At 35.1% G+C, this 22,181-nt stretch overlaps 1 protein-coding gene across 1 annotated transcript in view; it reads right to left on the bottom strand.

Moving 5' to 3' along the window:
• Nucleotides 1-22,181, bottom strand: part of MYO6 (myosin VI) — a 138,619-nt gene that overhangs the window by 6,332 nt on the left and 110,106 nt on the right. The window contains exons 21-31 of the mRNA XM_040643687.1: nt 20,465-20,595; nt 20,292-20,369; nt 18,243-18,372; nt 16,371-16,461; nt 15,437-15,587; nt 13,492-13,700; nt 12,752-12,830; nt 11,720-11,880; nt 6,155-6,193; nt 2,600-2,703; nt 1,529-1,660 (exon numbers count right to left, since the gene is read on the bottom strand). Coding sequence (XP_040499621.1) covers nt 1,529-1,660; nt 2,600-2,703; nt 6,155-6,193; nt 11,720-11,880; nt 12,752-12,830; nt 13,492-13,700; nt 15,437-15,587; nt 16,371-16,461; nt 18,243-18,372; nt 20,292-20,369; nt 20,465-20,595 — 1,305 coding nt within the window. The remainder of the gene's footprint in view (nt 1-1,528; nt 1,661-2,599; nt 2,704-6,154; nt 6,194-11,719; nt 11,881-12,751; nt 12,831-13,491; nt 13,701-15,436; nt 15,588-16,370; nt 16,462-18,242; nt 18,373-20,291; nt 20,370-20,464; nt 20,596-22,181) is intronic.

The following is a 22,181-nucleotide window of genomic DNA, read 5'->3' as shown; positions in this document are numbered from 1 at the left end:
TATGTGCCATATATTACAACATCACTTTTCTTGTTTTAAGAAGCGTGATCATTCAGGTATAAATTTGGGGGTTAAAAAAATATGATGAAAGCCTTTCAGCTCAAGGCCATAATTAGAACATGACAGCTAGAACGAATAGCCCATTTGCCATTTTTACAAAACAAAGGTATCTGGTTGGAAACTTGGTACAGTGAACTGCTAGTGGAATCATCCTGTTATCTTCAACTCCCAGGGATAAATTTATAAATTGGAGAAGAGGGGCGCCTGGGTGGCACAGCGGTTAAGCGTCTGCCTTCGGCTCAGGGCGTGATCCCGGCGTTATGGGATCGAGCCCCACATCGGGCTCCTCCGCTGTGAGCCTGCTTCGTCCTCTCCCACTCACCCTGCTTGTGTTCCCTCTCTCGCTGGCTGTCTCTATCTCTGTCAAATAAATAAATAAAATCTTTAAAAAAAAAATAAATTGGAGAAGAGAGCGGTGGTCACAAGAATATCAAAGTTTAGAGGGCCTTCCTGTGCCATTTCCTAGGTCTGGGTGATCTCTCATTGCCCTTCCAGAGCATTATACTCGGACTGATGACACCCCCTGAGCAATCAATAGCAGTAACGTCTCTCTTATTAGCAGTACTTGCTTTACGCAATCTATTCTTTACAACTTGGAAGTACTAAAATTCTACCATTTACCTGACTTTCATCAAACACTGCTTTTATTTGCTAGGAAGGTGGGAGAGCTCATTGTCTATGTCACCACAGGTCATGTACTGCTAAGCTATACTATCAAGTGCTGGGAATATATTTTTTAAATAAAGACATTAAACATGTTGTCACCTTGACGTTGACCACAATTGAGCTAATAAATTGTGCCAGTTTGAAAGTAGCAAACTGAACAAATGAAATTCCAATTATTGCTTTAAGACTGAAATTACAACTCATATATCACAGGTATTCTCAATTAATGTTAAAGTCTACCCTTCTCTACTTTACAATTTCAAGTACACAACTCTGTCTTTTGCATACATAGCAAAGTAACAAAATTTATTTTTTGAATCTCAGTCGAAAAACCAAATCCTGGCATAGGCAAAACTGGTCTAAACCAAATTACTATTTCTCACTCTAGTATTTTGACAGTACTGTAAAATAATGTTTGCAGCAAACGTTCTTTTTTATTTCACAGTATTCTTTACATTTCCACATGTAATCATTCTATATTTGTATCTATGTATATGTGGGAAAAAATACATATTTACAACATTACTGCACAACTTCTTCAGTATAAACAAGAATATTCTTATCTCGAAAATTTATCTTGACAACTAAATTCAAATACTTCTTACTAAATATGACTTTAAAGACATAATAATAGAAACAATGTTATGAAAGATAGGCCACTGTGGTTGTATTAGGCTCAATAGATCACAGCTGCACAGTAAGAGAAATCCGTATTGTATATTTTACCCAAATGTCTTATATATCGTTATATATATTATATATAGATACTCTGGAACATTTAAAAGTACAGATTTGTTTTTACCATAATCAGTAACAGACTTCGGAGCACGTTGCTCTGTTTCAGTATTTCTCTTCTTGTTCTTGGATTTCCATGCATGATACACTTTTAGTCTCCTGTGAAATTCTTCTCTGCAAGCTGCCAGGAGTTCAATGTCTATGGATTATATAGAAAAAGCCCCCCCCCAAAAAAGGAATTAGCATCCTAATTTAGTTGTCTAACATAATTAGTTTGTGACATAAACATATATATTTACATATATAATAAATTTTTTGTTTTTAAATTAATAGTACAAAGTCAAAAGTAAGCACATTATTGATAACGATGGACATTTTATGGTAATATCATCTTTTACATTTACAGAGCATTTTCTTATGCATTATTACCAAATCATTTGCTCTACACAAGAACCCTGGGCTAAACAGGTCTTTTATAGGTGAACCTGAATCAGAGAAGTTAAGTCACTTGTCCAAGGTCAGAGGCCAGAAATAGGGGAAGAAGCCACTGTACTCAAATGCAAGCTAGATTTACATGCAACAGATTTTTTACGTTTGTAATTATGCAGATATAACCTCAGCGAGGAGGGAGAGAACATAGCAAGTTCTATACAATTATGGCACGTTAGTTCCTAGGCATACCATCCTAAACTCAAACACTATGATTTAAACAAGAACACAATTATGTGGAATCATCTGGATATGTTCTGCTGGAAGAAAAATAGCTTTAACAAGAAAGGACTGCACTGCTGTTTTTTACTTTGCGTACATAGATCAAGATTCTGATATATAGGTATTTAACTATTATGAATAACATTAGAAGGGTCAGTCTTTATGTCACTCTAACATAGCCTACACCATAATTTCTCCATGCTTTTCCTCTCCCACCTAGATAAGAGACAGGCAAAATGAATTTAATAAGTATGCCTTTCCTTTAGGTTTGTGAGTAAACTACGTCTTCTTTTCAAGGTGAGAATAACAAAGAGAATGGCTTAATTTATATGCCAAAAAAGAAAAAAATTACACCCCAATCTAGGTATTTCCTTATTACCTGTCAGCCACAAAGCTCTCCCATTTTTCATGTGCTCCATACACTTACCACAAGAAGTATTGATGGTATCACGTAGTTCCGCATATTTCCATTTACTGAGATCATATTTCTTGGTACCAGCAGCTGCCTTGGTGGCTTGTACAGCAGGACCTCTGTAATTATTATATATTTTTGCATGTTTAAACTAGAAACATGAATGAAATGTTGACTAAAGGGGCAAGAAAGTGAATCTAAGTTTGAGAAGTGAAAATAACTACCAAAAACCCATAATTTTTTTGTCTTTGACAGATGAGGTTAAGAATGGTGTACGATAGGATTCCTGGGTAAATTAAAATTTTCCAGTGTGCCACTTAATAGCCATATTATGTTTTCAATTAGAACTTCTAAAGTTAAAAAATACATTTATATATATTCCTCAAAATCAAAAAGGAAATCCTCTTGATTTCTTGAAAAATCATTAGAAGCATTAAGGGTATATGAGCCCTAAGGCCACACAGTGCAATCATCTGCAGATTACTGGAAGCTACAGATGGCCACACCCCAGCCAGAGCTCCTGGCTCAAAACTTCCCTGGGAATCTGGATGTTTGCAGGTAAACAGGTAAGTAGCCGGACTGCAATCCCCTGCCTTCGTCATTAAAGATGGGCTAAAAGAACTGCCTGAGTCTGGAAACCCCTATTACTTTTTGCGTCACTTATTAAATAGAACACTTAGGAAAGGTCTATGAGGAAATAAAACCACACTCTCATATTCAGTGAGTAATATGACAACTAGTAAATTATGGAAGCAGCCCAAGTATCCATCGATAGATGGATGGATAAAGAAGATACGGGGTGTGTGTGTGTGTGTGTGTGTGTGTGTGTGTGTACACATACATACATACGTATACATACAATGGAATATTATTCAGACATAAAAAAGAATGAAATCTTGCCATTTGTAATAACATGGATGGAGCTAGAGTGTATAATGCTAAGTGAAGTAAGTCAGAGAAAGACAAAAACCAGATGTTCTCACTCATACAAGGAATTTAAGAAACAAAACAAAGGAGCAAAGAAAAGAGAGAGACAACCAAGAAACAGACTCTTAACTACAAACGACAAACTGACGGTTACCAGAGGAGAGATGGGTGGAGGGATGGGTGAAATAGGTGATGGGGATTAAAGAGTACACTCATGATAAAGAAAAATAAAATAAAAATGAGCAGACAAGACTCAGCAGTAAAATGAAGATCATGCCCAAGGTCCCACACAATGCTAGCGAATGGCGGCAACTGAGATTGAAACCCAGACTGTTCTGACTCTAAAGCCTTGGTCTTACTCATGACTCTACCTTTCTTTATTTGCTTTACTCAGTCTACAAACATTAATGAGCATCCACTTAGGCCAGCCCTTCACCTGTGCTAGGAGCTACTGACATAGAGTCGTGCAAGCTAAAAAATAATAATAATAACTAAGTAAAGGAAGAGGTTTTAGGTCATGAGGCAGATAACAGATTTCAAAGGGCACAAGTATAATAGGAACATTGGAATGGGGAAAGAAGAAATAAATGAAAAAATATATATACATAATAACTTTAAAAATAAAATGGGATAAATTCAACTTTTTCACAGCAGTGCTACTCAGGGCTTACGATTTGTTTCTATATACATAATTTGAAAAAATTATTCAGAAAATATGTTAACAACATCTTTTCTGTAATAACATTATTTTTCAGCAAAAGATGACTCCTGTCACACAGCAGACACTCAGAATAAGTTGCGAGTAAGATCAACGTAACAAAGGAAGAATTTAAACACATCGCATTTCAAGACAGAAAAAGAAAGACGGCACAAAATGAAAAGAACTAAGTTTTAAAGAACTAAAATTTTGCTTCTCAGACATCACACACAAGAATTCTACCTTTATCATCCGCTACTTAGAAAATATTTCCTCTTAAAGAGGGATGATCAAGGTATAATACCTGAAAATGAGGTCACTTTTTCTCATTATTTCACATTCTGAAAGATAACAGCAATCTTGGCAGTCAAGACATAGACCCTTAATGAGAAATGATGTGTGAAAACAGGTATACTTCCTCCTGAAATAAAGGAAATGATTCCTCCATATTAAGCTTAGCAATGAAATAAATAAGGTACTTTTGCCTCTTTAAAAGGCCTAGTTGTGCTTTCATTTTAAAGAATAAAAAATAGCACACTTCACTCTACATACTTAACAATGGTTAGACATGATGACTGTCAGTAACATAGAAGCCGGGCTAAAGAATAATGTGTGGCCAGTGAGTTCTTCCTGCATTTTTATGGTTCAAATCTGTTTTAGATTTACTGCAGAATCCATCCTTTTCATAAGCAGAGTGACTGGCAATTTTCCATGTAGCTTTTTCCTCTTAATTGCTTTGCTCAGAAAGAGCCAGCTGTGTGTCAGCAAGGTCTCTCTATTACCCTTAGCGATAAATTATGTTTTAACATTTATTCAAATATTCTTTTTTTTCTCTTCTACATCCCTAAACCACCATTCAGTAAACTAACAAAAAAAATTCTCTTTTCTTCCTAACTCTCTAAGAGTCTTTTCTAGGAGAGCAGCTGAAAATTATTATGGGTTTTTGTTGTTATTTTCTTTTGAAAGACAGTGAATTTACATAATGTACAGTTTTATAGATTGTCAGAATATACATGAAGTGCCAACATACCTAAAGTGTATTTTGATACTTTAAAAAAATAACATTGAATTCAAATTATTATTGCTTAAAATGTGGTTTAATATTACTAACTTCTCATTCATATTACATCAAACAAAATATATCTGCTAAAAAACATCTTCAGCACCCTAAATAACACAAATGAAATGCATTTAAAATGCTTTTCCCTGTCTCTGGAATTATTAAAATAGTAAAATAAAGGTGTAATTTACTGATTATTTAGGTTTGTTATAAAGGCAATCATGTAAAAGATACACCAGGTAGTAGAAAAACTGACTTCTGATTTTCAAAAAATATATTAATTTTAAGACTTTCAATTAACTCTACCTTTGAAATTGACAGTTAAAATGTTACTGATTCATAGTCACTCGTAAAGGACCAGATCCTGCTGGGAAGTCATTTTCTCTGGACGCTCAATTTTTACAGCAGTGGTTTTTAAACCATGTGCTATGGGGAGGACGCCCTCAGAAGCCACACTCTTTCTCTATTTCTCCTTGAACTAGGAACTAGGCACAGAGGTTCCCAGCCGGCGTGGGGTGCGGGCGGCAGGGGGAGGGGGCAACACCACCTCCACAGGGAGTTTCAAAACATTTATTTTGTTTGAGAGGAAAGGTTCCTCTCCTGAGATTGAGTTGGTGAGGGCCAGTGACAAACATGGCGATACTACCAACAAGGAACAGTGCCATCCAAAATGCCAGGGGTCTCCCCACCGAGGAGCACCAATTTAGAACACTGTTCATCTTTTGCTGTTACAGCGGTGTAAGAGTGAAGTGACATTTCTTGTACAGAAAATTTACATGGAAAGAATAGACTATTCATAGAACAGGTTCTGGTCCAAATAATGAACAGTGATTTAAAAACATGATTTTGAGGTGACACTTATTTCCCCAAATTCCACTGCACTAACCTACTCAGAAATTCTGACATTTCTTTCTCCATTTGTTCCCTATAAGAAAAATGACAACACAGCACAGTCATATAAAAGACAATTACGTAAATTACCTAAAAGGTCTAAAAGTATAATTAAAAATCTATCTTTTCGATAGGACTGTTGATTTATTAACCATTCGCTATCATTTTACTTTGTAAAAGTCTATGATAATATACTTTTCAACATGGTATATAACCATAAATACAGCAAATTTTTGCTTAAATACAGTTAAGATTGCTTGAACTCCACTTTTGCAGTAGGAAATTTTGGATAAAATCTCATGAGAGCCATGCTTCTGCGGTATTTGTTTATGTACGGAATATAATCAGCATGTTCTAAACACATACTGGAAATTTGGCAGGATATGGATTCTATAGAAGGATTTTTGCACTGGGGTTGCTTAGTAAATATTAATTAGAGAGCATAACAGTGATAAACCAACCTAATCTATTTTATAGTGTCAGAGTTTAAGTAAGAGTCGAAATATATTCAAACTCAAAAATTCTAAATCAGGGGCGCCTGGGTGGCGCAGTCGTTAAGCGCCTGCCTTCGGCTCAGGGCGTGATCCCACGTTCCGGGATCGAGCCCCACATCAGGCTCCTCCACTGGGAGCCTGCTTCTTCCTCTCCCACTCCCCCTGCTTGTGTTCCCTCTCTCTCTGGCTGTCTCTGTCAAATAAATAAATAAAATCTTTTAAAAAAAAAATTCTAAATCAAAGCATGCTTTAAAAAAAAAAAAAAAAGAACTCAAATGCATCAAGTACATGTTAAATTAAATCAGAAGTGTTCTGACTTCCGAAGGATAAACATTTCCCAAAGGCAAAACTTACTTTTATTACTCAGGGGAATGTAACTTTTCTCAGTATTTGTTTTACTCTGTGAAATGGAATGGATGTTTCATGTTCATCAACAATTCATTAATTTCATTATTTTATTTTCCTGTTCTTTCTTTCTTCCTTCATAATTAATCATTTTCTCATGGCTCATTCTATTCGTCAGACTCTGGTAACCTCTTACAAATCAGTAAAAATCGTAAGAAAAGAGAATGGGTATGTTTGCCTTAGGGTGCAGTTTCCTGGATGTCTGTCAGGCGCTGGGACCCTGATGATAAAGGAGCAAAGGATTCCTGTAATTCTCCTTCCTTGTAATGAACATTGGCTAAGATTAGGGGCTGACAGAAGTCTATCCAAGCATGCACAGTCAGAGAAAAAGTAGTCTTTCAAAACTGATGATCAGTGATAATAAATGCAAAGTAAAAAACACAAATATGCTTAAAATTATCTACTGAGCTATACATTTATCAATCTCCACTTAGTCAGAATTTTCTAACTTGGCATGAATTTGATAAATATTTTCAAACTTGGCATGAATTTGATAAATATTTTTAATTCTATTATCATCCTACCTCGAGGTCTTTTTTTTCTTTTTTTTTTTTTTTTTGAGATTTACTTATTTGAGGGAGAGAGGGAGTGTGTGTGTGTGCGTGAGTGGGCAGAGGGGCAGAGGGAGAGGAAGAGTCTCAAGCAGACTCCCCGCTGAGCACAAAGCCCAACTCGGGGCTCGATCTGATCCCAGGACCCTGAGATCATGACCTGAACGGAGACCAAGAGTTGGACACTTAACCGACTGAGCCACCCAGGTGTCCCCTATATTATCACCCTACCTCAAGGTTTCTTAGTATCTAAGAGCATCTGTTTTTCTACCATCTCTTTCTCTTAAACCTTCCTCCATTCTTTTTCCCACAGCAGGTTTTAAAGGGAATTCACGTCCTTTCTAAGCTCTTTACTACGTGGTCTGCTGATCATACGGAGATTTCCCCACATGCCCCAACACTGCCCTGGAAGGCAATCTCTACTGATTCAGCATCTCACGGGACCCTATGTTACTGCTCTAGGAGCTGCATCAAACAGACTAGACAGAAATGGTTCCTGCACTCAGGTACTTTTTTCCTTCTAACTTCCGAAAACTACATGCAAATACTCACAATTTCACCTTAGGCGGACTGGTTGCAGGGCTGATTTAATCCAAGCTCAAACGGTAACTATAAAGCTACTGTTCTAATACAGGGAAAGAGCACCCAGAGATGTTTTCAAAAATTTTGGTGCCCTGTGGTAACAATGCTGTGGCGAGAGCACGTTGCCGGCATCTGAGGAGCTGAGGGGTCAGGGCTGCCACATGCAACAACTGCTCCAGGTTCCATGTGACATTAACATGTCCACCAGATAGAGGTGAAACACACTTATCCACATACATACAGCTTTACATGTAAACAAACTTTTACATGTAAAGAGCCTGTTTGGGGGCATGGTTTTAATATTTTTAATTTCATATTTTTAATTTAATAAATTTTAATTATTAAATATTAATATTTAATAATTTTTGGCAGAGTTTTTCCAGGAATACAACTATTGTAGGGAGAGGAGATTGTACTCAACTCTGTTTAGAACTTATAAAGTACTGTTCACAATTTCATGGCATTCAATCGACCCACATAACATTCTTATATCGATCTGCATTTGTAGCTGTCACATTTATGGTGATGCTTATGCATGAATACAAATATCTGAGTATTTGATTATGTTTTCCTGTAGTTGTGAGAAAGTACTTTCATATTAAAATAAGTATTGTTTTATTATAAATTACTGCCCTTTCATTTCTCTGTTACATGTTATGTTTGGAGAGAATTACCTACGCAGGTTACACGACTTATAAAACAATTTTCACTGGTATTAGGTTCTGACAAAGTTGAGAACCATCATTATAAAGGTTACAGTTGGGGTCCTCAAGTGTTAAGATTCAGATTTTATATATATTCCAAAATTTCATATATACAGTATATAAATAAAGTATATACAAAAAAACCACAAAAGTTTACTTCAATAAGGAAACTATTTCTCCTAAAAAATAATCACAACCTGTTAAAGAAAAAAAAGGTTATATGACTAAACCAAATTTTGAAAAGAGAAATGACATACGGTGTCATTTTGGGTCTTGCTCCATTGATTCTGTGAAAAATAATATATTTTAGTTAATGTCATTAAGTAATCCTGAATCATGAAAAACTGGATTGTGCCAAATTTGTTTCAGTGACTTTACTCACTGACTTAAAAAAAAAATTCCATTATCTTTCTTTAATCTATGAGATCACTCTAAAGTTTAATGTTTAAAATCTTCCTTAAAAATTATGAGAAAAGCATAAATTAAAGGCATTCAATGAAAATTAAAGAGCAAATTTATTACATCTAGATTAGAAAATGCATACACTAGGAAGTGTGCTTGTTTTTAACAGAATCCGAGTATTATTTCATAATTTTAGGTAATGTGAAATCATCTTGCATCAAGGATCATATGTGTAATTAGTTGAGATCATATTTTAAAAATATATGTGGAAAATAATTCTTACTTATAAGTTACTGGACGGGAATCCGAGCTGGAAAAGTAACTTGGAAATTGTTTAATGCCGCAGAATCCATTTACATATATTTTTTAATGCATCACAGAACCCAAGAATGACATTTTCATGCTATATATTAAGAACAGTATTACTTGAGAGCGTTCTTACTCATAAATTTGTCAGAAAGAATTCAGTACTAGCAAAGGTAAAATAAACATTCAAAAACATTTACTTGTAGCCCGTGGAGTAAAATGAAATGATCAAACATGGAATATACGTGTAGAACAGCATCCGTAATGAACTGCTAATGCTTATAGTACGAAGTATAAAATAACCAGGAGGTTCTGAAAGATAGGAACTCATGAGGACGTGAGGGTCAGGGAACACTTTCCTGGAAAGGGCTGCCAAAAACTTAAAGGGGCGTTTCACACAGGAGGTGACAACACCCCAGGAGCTGTCTTACTGGAAAACTAAAACTAACTCTTTTGTCATTCAAGTCATAACTGCTTGAATATCTCCTAATTACTTAGTAGTGGTATCATTACATAGTTAATTCTGCTTAACTTCAATCACGGGTAACTTGTTGTTCGTGTTAAAGGTACTGAATGATCCACTCTTCCTCTGAGAGACCACTCACCCTTGGAAGAAGTGCACCTTTCTGAAGATGGGAAGGAGTCCACATATGAGCCAGTATCTTATACATTATCATATGGAATGGCACTGAATATAGTTTAATATTTCAAATGCTTAAACGTAAAGCTTGGTTGGCCACGAACACCAATAATGAGTCCCTTAGAAATGAACTTCAGCCATAATGAAGCCACCTCGGGTCAACTGCAATGCTTCCTCACCCACATTAGGGAGAACAGCCGTAAGAGCCTGGGTCATTTGGGAAACTGGCCCGGCCCCCGCGCAGTCACACACGAAGGCGCCCAGCCGTTCCAGCATAAAGCAGGTGGAAGGAACGGAGGAGCAGCTGAGCAGAGCCTGCAGTTACAAGAGCCACAGCCCAGGGAAAATATTTTTTTAATTACAGTGAAATGTCATCAAAGAGCTCAAATACTGGACTCAAACCCAAGAGCTTAATAATTATTATAATACTTTGTATTTGACGGATAGGCCTATTCAGGTTCTTTAAATAGAATATACTTTCATATACAGTTCAGACCCCAGAAGTCCCCAATGTAATCACTTTCTAGAAAAAGCATGACGGCAACTTAACATACTCTTCTCCATCCCTTTGTTTTAGATAAATAAAATCTCATCACCACCTTGCCATTTCAACCAAGTTTTTCCTTTCACGAGGAAATAGCAACACCTAGTGGTTACACTTTAAATATGTTTTGTTATAAACAGTGCTCTGACATTCTGAAAAGCATGGTTACATAAATCTATGTGCCTCTCAATATATATATACAACATATATACCTACAAAGGAACCCCACAAACTAGTTTTGCTGTTTTTACAAATAAATAATCAAAATAACGAACATTTCTACATTCTAAATTTTAAAAAAATCAATCTGTTATATATTAAGACCTTCCTGCACCTTTTAACAAGCACAACCATTCTTCTCCACACTCCAGCAAAATTCAGTATTTAGAGATAATTTGGAAACCTGGGGAGCCAAAACATTTCAATTCGATAAACCTTCCTTCTTGGAAAGAGAAATCTATTGTGAAACGTGATGTGTGTATGTGTAAAATTTTCCCTCATTCCAACCGTTAGGGTGTATGATATTTTTTAAAAATTTGCATTAGGAAAATAATAAATCCCAACCTCAAATATATTATATTAAACTGGATTATGATATATTCACTGATTTCTGTGCCAGAATTTAATGGCAGGTATTTAGAAATTAGATGTTCACTTTTTATAGAATACTCCTTGACAATTTCAGGGTAGAAGATGAGATGTTTCATGAACTGAAATACCAGTTTTATTTTTCAATAGTTCAACAATTTGATGAAATCAACTGTTTCATTTACTTGGGTATAAAAATGGATACAAATGATTTTTAAATGATTTTACTTAAAACAGATCAGGACCTAAAGAATATGATTCTCCCCCCAGGCCCTGGCCGCTGAAATGAGAAGCAGGGAGGGAAAGAAAGCAGAGGCGCCGCTCCCCCCCCAGGGGCCCAGTACCTCCGGAGCACCAGGTCAGCCTGGGCCTCGTCGCTGATGAGCTCAGCTTCACTCTGGGCTATCCGCAGGGCCAGCTCCCGGTCTCGGCGCTCCTGCTCCAGAACCGCCTGCTGCTGGGACTCCTCCTCCCGCTGCCGGGCCAGCTGCTCCTCCACTTCAGCCTGCCGAGCACGGAAAGCTATCTCAACAAGCTCTCTCCACTTGCTTACTTGATCGATACTACCTAAAATTGCTCCACACAAGTTCTTTACTAAGGACTATATATTATTTAACCAGAAATCTCTCCAGTCTCCATTCTCTTCTAGATTTCGATTAATGCTTCCTCTCTTTCTCAAATGCAAGAGAAGGGAGAGGAACCACAGTTCCACCATTCTATCACCAGGAGTATCCCAAGTATTGCAGGAGAACCCTACGTATCACATTACCACCACCAGCTAGACAGCAGATGCCAGGGATTCAAAGGCTGGTTGCGTTCAGGATAAATTACGAAAGCCAAGACAAAACAGAAACTCAGATAAGAGATCAGTTATTCTCAGACATGGACTTTTAAAAAAATAGGGGGTAGGGAGACTATCTTAATCCTAACTTACTGATGCTAATATCTATAAAGTTATAAAATTACAATTATGTTTTAAGTGAATATTCATTTGACTTTCCCCTAAGTATAATAACAATAACAACAAACTAATATTTATTGAACTGGGCACTCAGGTTCTAAATGCTTTAAACATATGTCAACTCATTTAATGCTCACAGCTATCATTTATCCCCATTCCACAGAGAAAAAAAAACGTAGCCCACAGTCACTCATTGTGACTTGTGCAATGTCACAATTTCTATCAGTGACAGAGCCTGGATCTGAATCCACTTCCCTAGTTCCAAAGTCCCTGCCATAACCACTTCAGAAAAAGCCTTTTGTCTCTGGGGTAAACCAAAGACAGCTTATGTAGCAAATCAAAATTTGTTTTCAACTTCTTTTGTTCTATAATTTTGTAGATTCTATTTTGGTAGAAATTTAGTCTAATTACATACCTGAATACGTTTTTCATCATCTTCTCTTTTCTTCCTCTCTTCTTCTTCTTGTTTTCTCTTTGCTTCCATCTCAAGTTTCCTGTAACAAAAAACATAAAACTCCTCAAAAATTTAGGAGAAAATAAGAAATCCTCCAGAAGGCAATTTAACTATTAATAAACAGAGGTTACAGAATGTAGATTCAAATTAACCTCCTGGCTATACACATTATCAGCTTACTTTGAAAACAACTAAATCTAACTCTACTGACAGTAATTCTTCTGTAATAAACAAAAACAAACACAATTATACTCTATAATCTTTAAATCTATAGATTAACTTGGTTGGAAAGCCTACCCACAAGTTCCTGATCACATGTGCCTCCCTCTCCTCCTTCTCCAATTAAACAACTCTTACACTCCTGTCTGCCCTATGGTGGCAACCTTCCAAAAAGTTATCAGTTTTAAAAATGCAGAAAAGCAGAAGTGCCTTTTTTTCTTGCTTATAAAATAATAAGTCACAGCTTTAAAAAAAAGAAATTAAGAAATCCTCAGGTGTAAGAGTCTAACCAAAATTCAGATTATAGTTAAAATCATTATGTTATTATTATAAAATGATATATTTTTAAACTAATTCTAAAATTAGTGTTTTAAAATAAGAATATAACTTTTAAAAATAAGAATATTCATTAACCGGCATCAACACCAAGAATTCACTATTCTGTTAGTTTGCAATTCAAAACAACAGTATAAATTCCTTACATCCTCCTTTCCTCCTCTTCCTTTCTTCGACGTCGTTCATCTTCTTCACGTCTTTTTCTTTCTTTTTCCATTTCTTCTTGAATACGCCTCAGCCTTTCTGCTTCCTCTTCCTGCTGTTTTTTTCTCTGCAATGCACTGAGAAGGTCCTCTGAGCTTTTCACTAGTGCGTCATATTCTCTCTGTATTTGTTCCCTCGTCATCATAGTGGACTTAAAAACAAAATAATAAACATGCACCAAAAATTATCTTCTGTTGCACAATGTGAATATACTGAACACTACTGAATTATATATTTAAAAATGGTTAAGATGGTAAATTAAATGTCACATACTTTTACAATAAAAAAAATACATATATACAGCAAAGACTAGAAAAGTTGGTGAGCAATAAAGCCATTATCTTTGTTATACTATTAATACATTAAATAATGGTCAAAACATTTTTTAAGTTATCTCTGCAGACAAAATATTTGAATCTATTTCCTATTAATCAAGTAACCAAATATCTAAGGGTGTACTGTAGATGAAGTAACATACTATAGTTGAAAATTATGTTTTAAGGAATGATTTGCTAATTCTGCTTTTGTTTACAATTCTTTAATAATAATGTTCAAATAGAACCTAAGGAATATTTAAGAAATTACTATATACATCAAAATTATTGGATGATTCTCCTAAGTGAGCCTTCAAAAAAATGTGGCTGGGTTGACATTCATCGAACATACCACATACACAGAAATAGCTACTGACAGATTGGTAAAATCAGTTAAGTTTCTCCAAAGCATTTTCATTCTTCTCTTGAGCTTCTTTTTCCATTCTCCCTCCAAGACCTACCACTGTCTACAAAAAATATCTGCAGATAATATGATAAAAAGCTTGCTTTAAGGTATTACAGCCCACATAACTGCACTGACTTATGGATGAGAAAAACATTAAGACCCTAAAACATGGGGCGCCTGGGTGGCTCAGTCGTTAACCGACTGCCTTCAGCTCAGGGCGTGATCCCGGCGTTCTGGGATCAAGTCCCACATCAGGCTCCTCTGCTAGGAGTCTGCTTCTTCCTCTCCCACTCCCCCTGCTTGTGTTCCCTCTCCCGCTGGCTGTCTCTCTCTCTGTCAAATGAATAAATAAAATCTTTAAAAAAAAAAAAAAAGACCCTAAAACATAACAAAAAAAGGTTTGAATAAACATGTACTATAATTAAGAAGCAAGCATACCGAAGACATTTTCAGTCCTGCTGGTAATTAAATAAATGAAAATTAAGACAAAAAAAGAGGCCCCATTATTTTTTCCCTAAAAAACTTGAGGGAAAACTAATTGCTAAGTTCAAAACAGTTAAGTAGTACATGATATAGCCAATATAAAGACAATGTAATAACAGGAACAAGACATAACATAACTAAGGGCACAAAATTAAATTGTGAGGAGAACCATACAAATCCGCATCTAAAAAAAGACTGGAAGGTGACCACGCAACAGTGTAATAGCTGAAGTGTCACTGGCAGGGGTTAGAGGTTTTGGCAGTTTTCTCCAAATTTTCCATAATATTACATTACTTTTATAATTTGAAAATTAGTTTCTGAAGGTAAAAGAACATGAAACAAATTAAAATAACTTGCATTACTCCTGTCTCAGTAATGATTATATAAAAGCTTACTAACAGAGTATAGTATTTTAGTTACTATTTTGGGTGGGGAGGAGGACTTCCCTAAGAACAGATGAAACTGCATAAAAATCATCTTTTTAGTTTTTTGTTATAAAAATTTTCAAACACAGAGCGGAGAGAACAATAGAATGAGAATCACTTGCCATCACTGAGACTCAACATGTGCAACATTTGTATTTTTTTAAAAAGGACATTTTTTTTCTACACGATTCAATACCAATAACAAAGTATATTAAATTATAAAAAAAAAAAGTCAGCCATTTGGATTAAAATTACATACCTTAATTTTGGCCATTAAAGCATCAATAGAAATTTCAAGGTCCTTGACCTGCTTATTGACCTCTGGTTTTCCATCTTTCAACGTACTTACTACTTCATTAAATTTATCGAGTCGTTTTTTCAGTGTGCCCACCTTAACTAGGCCATCAATGCTGTAAGGATAATACTTCATCAGAGTTTAAATTCACCATTTAATGCTATGCATATATTTTTCATCTTAATAAAATGCTAAACATATTGCTAAATAGGGTATTTCTTTCACTTCTGTTTTTATACTATCCAGGATTCTCTTTTCTAGATCTCCTGTTGAAGGTAAAAAAGAAATAATCAAGTATGGGTGTGAATGACACTGATGCCTATCAGTAATATTTTAGCCTTCTATAATTACACCGAAAAACTTGAGAATTCAAATTATAGAAGAATTTAAAAGTTATCTAATCTCTTTAAAAAGGTTTAAGGATTAACAGTTACTCAGGACTCTAAGATTAAAAAGTCTAAATTAATAAGACTCAAAAATAAAGACTAAATTTACAGTGAGACAATATAATTCCTATAGATAATCTTGAGAATTACGGTGAAAACATTAATGAGTTTTTTTAAAACAATGCCAATTTGACATTTATCAAGAAACTCAAAATACTAAAATAATCAGAATAAAAGGGCTTCTCTTAGCCATTTATTTCAACCTTTTATAGTGTTTATATTTTTGTAAGCTACTTCAAATCCTTTCGTAGCATGAGGTGAGTAATGAAATAATGAATTAATTAATTTCAAGTATATAATATAAAATCACAGACTAATATGCCTTTTTACAAAGAACATGACAAAGGAGAAAACTCTAAGAGTACCCAAACGGCTCTTCATTATGACTTTATAGCCATTTTATATTAGGGTAAATAGGTTCAGTAGGATTCTGGAGGCACTATTCATCTTACCGAGGTTTGTGTCTCCTTTTGCAAAGCCACATTCGAACGGTTTTTTGCATTTTGATGCAGGCTTCAGCTCGATATTTTATTTTGTTTTTCACTATGTGTAAGAGGAAAATACAATGATAGAAAATTATTCAGTTTAAATCAGGCATATCGTGTTCTTAAAAACCACTCCTCTCCACAAAGCAATTCTCAAGAAATATGAAATTGTGATGAACATATTATACCAGATAACAAATCAGGAAGTTTAACATTTCTTTAATTCCTTATATTTCTTAAAATAAAAAGCACATCATGTGTGTGGCTAGATTTACCTTTTAAATGTGTTATTCCCTTATTATGTCACACTACTGCTTCCCAAACTGTCCTAGGAAATATCGGTCTATTAAACGGTAACAGGTCTGTCTTGAAAAAAGGACTCACTTTTCAAATGAATTTAGGAAAAGCTATCGCTGTACCTCCTTTAGGAGACTCACAATGAACATACATAGTCAAGTCTCTGAGAGCCCTACAGTAAAGGAATCTTTTTAACTTAAGTTACCCAGAACATTCTACACTAATCTGACCTTGACACACTTTTTTCAGAGTTTCCCTATTAACATCCTGCAAAAATCCTGTCTGGTTACTGATTTCACCACTGCATAACACAACCCACAACTGGTGTAGCACAGATAATTTAAATATAATGTGCCTTCCATCATAATGCAATGTATAAAGCTGAAAGCATTGAACTACAGCAACAAATGTGTTTATATTTTATTTGGAAAACGATGGGAAAAAGGGCTTTTAATTTTTTTTTTCCTTCTTATAGCTTTCTTTTTATCTTTATTCACAATTGTCTAACAAAAGACCTCAATAATAATCTTTGTTTGCATGGTTCCTTTTGGCTAAGTCCAAGGGATTTTATTTATCTATTAATAAGGTGTATCTTACTTAATCTTTTTTGTGTGCCTAGCACTGGCAAGTGGGGAGGTGGGAGGGACAGTTATAAATTTAATCAAGTTACTGATATACAATTAGATACAATCAAATATTTGCCACACACCCTCAGGTAACCCAAAAAACGTTCTGCCCCGAATCCCTGTTTTGGGCGCAGATAAGCAGCTGCTTTGACCTACAGGGACACACAGAGAAGTAGCTTGGTCCAGCGCGTCAGAGCGAACAGCGGCTAAAAGAGCAGTGGCAGAAGAGGCTGGAAAGGGAAGCTGAAACCCCATTTCGCGGGGTCTGGAAAGACAGTCTAAGATTCTGCCCTGTATTAAAAGGAGAGCCTTAATAAAAGGCTTTTAGTTTAGAGAGAAACTTTGGGAAAAGAACTCCCAGGAAGCCAAGAAAACCCAGTTTGGGAGCTGCTGAAGTTGAGTGGGGAAGTGGCAGGGTACCACTAAGACCCCGGCAATAAAGAGGAAAGAATGTACAGTATTTGAAGGAGGAATCAACAGGATTTGTTCACTGACATGATTTCAGGGACAAATGAGGAGAGACAATTACAATCTTGAAATTTCTGGTGTGTGAACCGGTGACGCCATGCAGGTGGAAAAAGAGAAGTTCTGGCATAAGTCTGAGAGACTGGGGGGTCACGTGGAGGGAGGGCGAGGAATCAAGACCATAGTTCTGTTTGTTTTGTTTAGGACATGATGAAATTAATTCTTCCATAACATATCTGGATAGGAAGATAAGTAACAGACACAAAAAATATTTTCTAAATATTTACCATGTACACTACGTGGAGGTGTTACATGGAACCAGGAACACAGCCTGAATAAGCAAAGTGGTCCCTTCAGCCCAGCACTCACCACTGTGACAACTGCATGACATTCCACAAACCAATTCATTTCCAAAATAATTACAGATCTTGATGTGAAAGAAAACACCTACATTTGATGACTGAGAGTGAGCACCACTGAACTTTCTTCCAGCGACTGCAGATAAGCCAGTGATTGACTCTTTTAACCAATTCTGCTAAATGATCAGGGTCAGACTTCATAATCTGATCAAATTCTGCAAACTAGGAAATGAAATAATTTAGCATCAATATCAAAAGATAAATGTGTTTTAAACACACAGAGAGATACAAAATAACTACAAGTCCAAAATCTAACTTCCTGGAAATGATCACAAACCAATTACAGACACGAGTCTCAGCAAATTCAAACATATCTGGCTACATTTTACTGCCTTTCTCTTCCTTCCTTCAGCATCCTTTTTTGGAGGGGTAAGAGGGCATTCATTACTCATCACTAGTTAGAAGATTCAATAATAAAAGGAGAAAAAATCTTAAATGACAATTACAGATGGTTGGCAAAATATTTACTGAGAAAAGAATGATAAAAGGGCTAATGTTTCTGAATTGGCTCATCCACATACATAGACAGATGTATATAGTTTCTGACAAGTGAAGGTCAGCTATATAATAAAATCAGGTACCACCAAAACTGACTCTCCCAACCTCCCTCCCTATTTTGGTCAGATGTAAGAAATTGCTACGAAGAGACAGACAATACAAATAAAACAGCTGTTAGGCTATTAAAAAATAAAATGCATTATTTCCACAACTTAACACCAAATTATATAATGATTTCTATCCTTTATCAAATACCTCACTACAGTATATTGAGGATGTCACACACCTATCAATACAAAGGCTTCTTATAATCAATATTAAGTTAAAGGTAACATAACAAGATTAAAGATCTTTGAAAACCTGCCTTATGCTTTCAACACATTCTTTTGATTAATTTTTCTTGAGGCAAATAAGACCGAATGTTTTCGCAGGCTATTTCTAAAATCATTGCTATAGCCCTGAAGTAAGGGAAATGTTGAACTTTAGATATATATGATTACAGCTAAGCCAACTATGAATATATATTTGTTTTCTTTTAATTTTTTTCTTTTATACAAGACATGGTACGGATCCTCTGCAGTAAAAATATTCAAAGGGAAGTATTACACAGATTTTTATCTCATGCCCAAAAATGTGAAATTAGATTTATTTATTATCATTAACCTAGCCTTCAAGGCAGTAGAGATATTTATTAATGATATTGCTAAGTCAAATAAGTATAGATGACTATTATATAATTACAGTTGTGTTTAAAATTATGAGGATGCTATTATTCAATCAATATTAACAAAGTTAGGAATGCTGAAAATATTACAAACAGATTGTGAATAGCATTTAAGTATTTTTGTTTTGTACATATTTGTTATGAGATATTCTAGAAGTCAGTCTTGTAATTTAGTACAAAAATCTATAAATACAAAAACTATGGGTTAGCCTAACTACGTTACATACAAAAGTATTTATACATTCATTCATTCTGGGGTTTGACAGAATTTGGCACAAACTTCAGTCCAATTTCCTATACCTTATACATCTATCATATGCCAATAAAACTTGTTCTTACAACGAAGACTCAAAAGTACTGTGAAATTTTTAATTATTAAACACTGAATTAATATGTTTTAGAAAAGCTTTCAGTAAGTATTTTCTGGTAGGGGCGCCTGGCTGGCTCAGTCGGTACAGCATTTGACTCTTGATCTTGGGGTTTTAAGTTCAAGCCCCAAAATGGGAGCCTACTTTAAAAAATTAATTAATTAAATTTTTAAAAAATAAATTAGTAAGTTCTGGTTACCTGTTATTTAAGCAAAAAATCCAATTGAACAATGCTCTAATTCTAGTACTTCTGAATGTGAAATAAAAGTTGTAGAACTCGTACAAAATATTACACATAAACTTCTCCCAAGTAGGGAAACCGTGTGTGTGTGTGTGTGTGTGTGTGTGTGTGTGTGTGTGTGTACACAGACGCATACTGTTAGTGATCATATAATTCATGAATAATACAAATCACTAAACACTTGAAAATATGCATCGACTCCAACTATCCATATTCATCATGTTAAAGTTTAAAATAAAAATGTATTTACCTTGCCAGGTCTAAAAAATACTTTCGTTAACCCAAACTTGTAGTCAATTTCATTTAAGCCCAAAGCTTTAAAAAGAGCCTGAAAAATAAAAGTTCGAAAGTTAAATGCCAGATAGTAACTGGTAAAAAAGATAGTTCATAGCTAAGAAATTTCAATTTAGGCAGTATTTGTACCTTACAAAACAGTCTTGGGTCCAATCTTGCAAGTTTATCTGGCATATACTTTTTATACATGTTGTACAGTTCGTGAAAGGAAGCTCGTGATGGGAAACCACCCTGCATTAAGTCCAAAACAGACACCATACCTAGATTCATAAACAAACACCAATTATTGCCGATCTCTGTACAGAAGTCCGAAACTAACTTGTGAATGATCTAACAATTTTACAAATTAATGTTTAGAAAGGGGCAATTTATAGGAATCATCCACAATGGAATATTTCATAGGGAATATCGTATTCATATTCAATATGTAACAACTTACCCACTACCTAAAACTATTTTAGGAAATTTTGTCAAAAATCAGCTTGACTATTTTCTCAGGACAAATTACTGGTCCCTAGAACACTCAAATCTAGTTTGTTTCTTCTTTCTGCTAGAAACCTCTATCACAATCAATAGCATATAAGGTAAAGGCCCGCATTAAGCCACTTTCCCAGTCCTGAGGTTAATTTTAGAACAAGACTCTTGACAGAGTCTTCAAGAAGTAGTCAGACACATTCCCAAATTCTCACCTATGCTTACAGAAAGAAAAAGAAAAAGAAAGGAGAGCTCACTGTTTCATAAAGATCCTCTTTCACTCACCTCGCAAAGAAACTAGTCTATTGGGGTAAAGAGTCTATAAAATGAATATTTTCAGTATAACTCTAGTGGCTGGTTATTTGAGCCTTAAGTCAGCATGAACTTTTCATGTCAGGAAAAGTATGAAGTAGTCAGGGGAAGGCTCAACAACTGTAAATAATGCCAGTACTTTTATTTATAAAAAAGACCTGGGTTTCACTCTCTGGGACTTTCAAATCAATAGGGATAAGATTATTCAACAAAAAGTGTTAAGACAGTGGCCAGCCATTTAAAAAACAAACATAACACTGGATCCCTACTTTATTCCTTATACCAAAATAAATTCCTGGTGGTCAAAAATTAAATTAGCAAAATGAAACTACAAAATGTTTTTTTTTAAATGAGTAGATGTTTATTTTGGAATAATCTCATAGGAAAGATATCTTTTCTAGGCAGTCAGATTGAATTTTAACCTACCAGAATTTTAACCTATTGAATTTTAACCTACCAGGCAAAGGTACAAAAGACCAGTAGTACTCAGCGTTGATGACAGTGTAAGAAAACACACACGTATACTACTGGTGGGGAAAGTAAACCAGTGCAACAATTTTGGATGGCGATTTGGAAATATTTATTCCCTTGACTCAGTACTTTCTACTTCTTTGAATCTATCCTACAACTTGTTACACATGTGGACAAAGATATGCATAGAGAATGCACACGTGTCCACTGGGTCACTGTAATGGAAAAAAAAAAACAGAAATAACTTAAATATCAATCAATTAAATTATGTTACAATCATATGGTAGAATATGATGTATTCATTAAAAAGAATAAGACAGAGATTTAACCAGTATAAGAAATATGCGCAAAACAGAATTAAGTGGTCACCTCTGAGAAATGAGACTTTTTACTTCTATTATTCTGTACTATTTGACTTTTGTTAGAGTCAGCTATATAACTATTGTAATTTTTAATATTAATTAATGAAGCACATAAAGGCAATCATTCCTATGGAAAGAAGTATCTAAAACTACAACTAATTAGCTCTGGGCTGTGCTTGGAGAAAGTAAAGGTTTGACTGGTATTGTTAAAACTCCTGTCCATTTAT

The sequence above is a fragment of the Ursus maritimus genome, unplaced genomic scaffold (genome assembly GCF_017311325.1).
Source record: "Ursus maritimus isolate PB19 unplaced genomic scaffold, ASM1731132v1 scaffold_29, whole genome shotgun sequence".
Classification (NCBI taxonomy): Eukaryota; Metazoa; Chordata; class Mammalia; order Carnivora; family Ursidae; genus Ursus; species Ursus maritimus.
This window is presented reverse-complemented; position numbering and strand designations above follow the sequence as displayed.